Here is a 4,652-nt window from a genome sequence, read left to right as displayed (position 1 = left end):
GGGTAGGTGATCTTGTCCTCACTGAATGTATCTTGTTTGTTGTTTCCCCAACTTGTCAGTTTGGAGCCACTTTATGTTGTGAAGATGTGGTGAAAGAAGTGTTACAGCTCAGCTAGAGATAGGTGCAACTTTTGAGTTGAGATTTCTGGACTGACTGCCCAAGGTTCTGGATCAGCGGGGCAGGATGGGGGCTGCTAAGAGAAAAGGTTGGCTTGTAGGTTAGAGTGCCAGTTTGCAGGTCTGGGGTACATAGAGCTCAGATGGCCAGACACAGGGAGGTCTCAGGGCAGAGTTCAGGACTGCAAGTCTGGGTTGGGAAGGATCCTGGAGACTCAGGCTGGGCTGATAGCTGAGGTGGCCTGGAACTGGATTTTCATTGACACTTATTCTTTCCTTACATTATCATCGCATTTAAGAGGTAGATTTGGCTGGGTGTGATGGCCCACACTTCAAATCCTACTCAGGAGGCATCCACCTGCCTCTGCCTCCTGAGAGCTGGGACTAAAGGTGTGCATCACTATAGATGATGGAGAATGATTCACTCTGCCAAGACAAGTGGTATGTAGAGCTGGGATGGGATTGGATCCCAGTGGTCCAAGGAAATCTGAGAACTAAGATCCAGGGTGGTAGGGAGTGTGGGGATTGAGCTCAGGGTTGTTAGTCTGGGGTAGGAAGGATCCTGGAGACTCAGGCTGGACGATAGCTGAGGTGGCCTGGAACTGGATTTTCATTGACATTATTCTTTCCTTACATTATCATTGCATTTAAGAGGTAGCTTTGGCTGGGTGTGATGGCCCACACTTCAAATCCTACTCAGGAGGTAGAAGCAGGTGGATCTCTGAGTTCCAGGCCAGCCTGGTCTACATAGTGAATTCTAGGCTAGCCAGGGCTACATAGTGAGACACCGTCACAAACAGAAGGCGAAAAACGACGTAACTTGGATTTTTATCAATTTAGAGTTTGTTTCTCCATCAATATTTGTAAACATCATTTTTGACATTTCAACTCAGTGTTGCTTTTTGCTGTTGAGAATTGTGAGATCTGTTTAATTTTTATTATTTTGAACATTATTTTAGCCACTCAAGAGTGTAGTCCAAAAACCAGTACCTGTATAAAAATTATTTATTACAAGTCCTTTATGAAACATACTTAGATATGGAGTAGTAAAAAGGACTTTTAGAGCAAATTGATAGAATAATTTTACTTAAGTTAAATCTAATAATATAATTGCTATTGTCTTACAATGGTAAGTTTTTCTTTTATTTGTGTTATTTTATAGTAATTCATTTAGGAAAATTGTTGGTCTATATTGCATCAGATGTAAATAAAGACTATCATCAGAGAATATACTCAAAGTATAATATACATTTGCCCCAAAATGGCCTTATGTAACCCTACATATTATATATATATATAGTTACTATATATAATAACAGTAGCATAACAGTAATAATAGTAATAATAATGGTGATGATAATAATAGTAATAGAGCCAAAATGAGCCACTAATACACAGGCAGGACACAAGCCTGCAGTCAGACTCACCTTAGGAATGGTTAAACAGATTTTATATCAAAAGAAGAAAAACCAGTTACAATTATAAGATAATTCACAGCCAAAACTGGATCATCTCTGCAGGCTATTTGAGAAGCCTGTCTTGATGTCCAGACACTCTGGTCATGGAGCCTTGTGAAGTCTCAGGCTAAGAAGCCTCACAGTCAGTGGTGTCTGTGACCAGCCATTAGGACCGGAGTCCTGGAGTTTACAGAGAACACCCTGCCGTGCTCATAGTGAAAACTCTTTCTCCAGATCATCTAGGGCTGTGAAGAGAAGTCCAAGGGTTTACATGTGAAGTAGGGATAAAGTAGGGATAAAGGGAAACAGGCCTGGGAGAAGGAAAAGATGTGGGTATCATCGGTCATGTTGTAGAAAGAAAGGTCATCGTCTATGTCATCCAGGAAAATCGCAACCTTCTGTGGATGGTTTTCGACCCAAAGACATTCTTCTTGGGAAATGTTATTGGAACAGAAGGTAAGAGCCCTGTACGTATCTCCCTTCTTCTCCAAGACACTGAATTTCTTCTCTGATGATTTGTTGAGTGATATGTCCCCAAATGTCGACAGCTCATAAACACCCAGTGCCCATTCCTCAGTGTTCCCAACGTCCACCTCCCAATACCATCTCCCCCAAACGAAGCCTTCTTGGTGGAGTGTAATAAGGTTGGTGTCCTCTTGAGTGTTGCTAAGAGTCAGACCCCGGGTCTCCTCCCTGCGGTTCTCTTCTGCCTTTGGGTCAGGGTTGTCCTGGTGAAGTGCTCCACGATATATACTCACAGGAGCTGGGGGCAGAGGAGAAGAAGGAGAAAGACAGGAAGAGGAGGAGGAGGTGACAAGGCCACCACTGCAATGTCTGTTTACCATTAACTTTGTATTCAAAACTAGAATTGCATGTCTCAGAAAGAAACTGGGAACGCTGAGCTGATGGTGCAGCAGCCCTGAGCCTCAGGATGAGTTGGGGGCATATGTGCCCTCTCCATGCATCCCAAGCTCTGCCTCCCACTCTGTCTTAACTGTGGGGCTGCCAGGGTCTTTGCAGAAGTCGGTGTGAGCCAGAGCTTGCAGTGATCATGAGAGCAAATTGTTCTCTGTGAATCAGCCACGTTCTTCAGTTAATAAAAGGCTTACTGACAAGCTGACCTCCTCAAACAGAGATGCCGAGTCTTCTTACTACTCTGAGGAGTTTTTCTTACTTAGGGGTCTTGTCAGCTGAGAAACTGTTGATTTCTGTTATCTATACTCTGGATCTCAGAGATGAGGGCTGGACCATGTGTGATGCTGGAAGGTATGTTATAACAGATGACGAAACAAGGTTTGAGAGGGCAGACTGGGGACTGGCTTTGTAGCTCAGTGGCTTCCCTAGTATGTGCAAGGCCTTAGGTTTGATAGTCCACAAGAAAGCAGAAAAGAAAACAACAACAGCCTAAACTTCAGAGGCCAGATTGGAAAGGGGCCAGTAATGATAAACACATCACTCACCTCGTTGGAACAGCTCCTTCCTCCAGTCTGAAAGAAAGTAAAGCAAGCTCGAGACTGAGGTGGAAACACACCCAGGGGATGAAAGGGAATGATCCTTCCTTCCCTGGCTCGGTGCTTTCTCCTCCCAGCTCCCCTCCCCCCACCAAGCCATCCAGACTCTCTGGAGTTCGGAAACTCTGGGGACACGTGGACTGCTTTCTGTGCTGCCAGGAGCTGTACCCTGAAGCAGCCCAGTGCTGGGGCCTAAGGTTCTCTAGCCTGTGCCAGGTCTGCAGAACCCATAGCTGTTTTTAGACGCTGAGGGACCATGCACACACTGCCCTCCTTGCTGTGGAGGAGAGCCACCAAGTGTTGTTTCATCCTCAGAACAGGTGTTATGTGTGTGGCTAAGTTCTTTAGACTCTCTCCTATTATTTTTAGCATTATAATCAGACCTGGTGTGGCAAACACTCATACATATAAAATAAAAATAAAAAATTTAAAACAGTTTAATGCCTGGGGCAGGAGAGCTGGCTCAGCAGTTAAGAGCACTGGCTGCTCTTGCAGAGGACCCGGGTTCAATTCCCAGCACCACATAGTGGCTAACAACCATCTGTAACTCCAGTTCTAGGTGATCCAATGCTCTCCTCTGATCTCTGTGGGCATTGTGTGACACATACATGCAGGCAATGCACTCATACACATAAAATAAAAATAATAAATGAAATATTAAAAAACTGATCTAATGTCTTTGAGTCACTTACCAGGATAGAGCCAAGCTTTCTTCCAATCTGAAACAAACCCAAGTAAGATAAGGTGAGACGCTGACCTGAGCCTCACACTTCCCTCCTTTCCTCTTCCTCTTCCTCACTGTTCAGTGAACCCTTCAGTCTTCCTCTCATGAGAGGGATCTGGGGAGGGGAGCATCAGAGCATCAGAGATGCCCTAGTTAACTTCAACAATGTGATACAGCTCAGGGTCATCTGAGGGAGTGCCAGCTGGGGGATTACCCCAATTGACTTGTGGCTGTGTGTGTGTGTGTGTGTGTGTGTGTGTGTGTGTGTGTGTGTGTGTGTGTGTGTGTGTGTGTGTGTGTGTGTGTGTGTGTGTGTGTGTGTGTGTGTGTGTGTGTGTGTGTGTGTGTGTGTGTGTGTGTGTGTGTGTGTGTGTGTGTGTGTGTGTGTGTGTGTGTGTGTGTGTGTGTGTGTGTGTGTGTGTGTGTGTGTGTGTGTGTGTGTGTGTGTGTGTGTGTGTGTGTGTGTGTGTGTGTGTGTGTGTGTGTGTGTGTGTGTGTGTGTGTGTGTGTGTGTGTGTGTGTGTGTATTGCCTTGATTGTTGACTGATGTGGGTGGTGCCAACCCTGGGCAGGTGGTCCTGAGTTGTATAAGAAAAGCAGCTGAACACAAGGCCTGGGTCAGCTTTGCTCTGTCTTGGCTCCTGCCTCTGCTCTTGAGTGTCAGCCCTCAAGTGATGAACTATGACCTCAGCTGAAATAAATCTCCTCCTGAAATTGCTTTTAGGTCACAGTGTTTATCATGGCTAGAGAGCAGGGTGTGTAAGAACCCCAGGCTCTTACCTTCTTTGTATAGTGCCTTTCGCTGTTCTGAAAGAAAAGACATTCAGTGAGTGACCCAGAGCC

The 4,652-nt window shown here is 45.4% G+C and overlaps 1 protein-coding gene across 1 annotated transcript in view; it reads right to left on the bottom strand.

The window, feature by feature from the left end:
• Positions 1 to 983: 983 nt before the first annotated feature.
• The window catches only part of LOC103742369 (butyrophilin-like protein 1), an 8,870-nt gene continuing 5,201 nt past the window's right edge, over positions 984 to 4,652 (bottom strand). The window contains exons 6-9 of the mRNA XM_017800731.2: positions 4,590 to 4,616; positions 3,778 to 3,804; positions 3,035 to 3,061; positions 984 to 2,337 (exon numbers count right to left, since the gene is read on the bottom strand). Of these exons, the coding sequence (XP_017656220.2) occupies positions 1,814 to 2,337; positions 3,035 to 3,061; positions 3,778 to 3,804; positions 4,590 to 4,616 (605 nt within the window). The 3' untranslated portion in view covers positions 984 to 1,813. The remainder of the gene's footprint in view (positions 2,338 to 3,034; positions 3,062 to 3,777; positions 3,805 to 4,589; positions 4,617 to 4,652) is intronic.

The sequence above is a fragment of the Nannospalax galili genome, unplaced genomic scaffold, assembly GCF_000622305.1.
Source record: "Nannospalax galili isolate Female #2095 unplaced genomic scaffold, S.galili_v1.0 scaffold5431, whole genome shotgun sequence".
Lineage (NCBI taxonomy): Eukaryota > Metazoa > Chordata > Mammalia > Rodentia > Spalacidae > Nannospalax > Nannospalax galili.
Note: the sequence above shows the minus strand (reverse complement) of the source record. Positions and strands in the feature narration are given on the sequence as shown.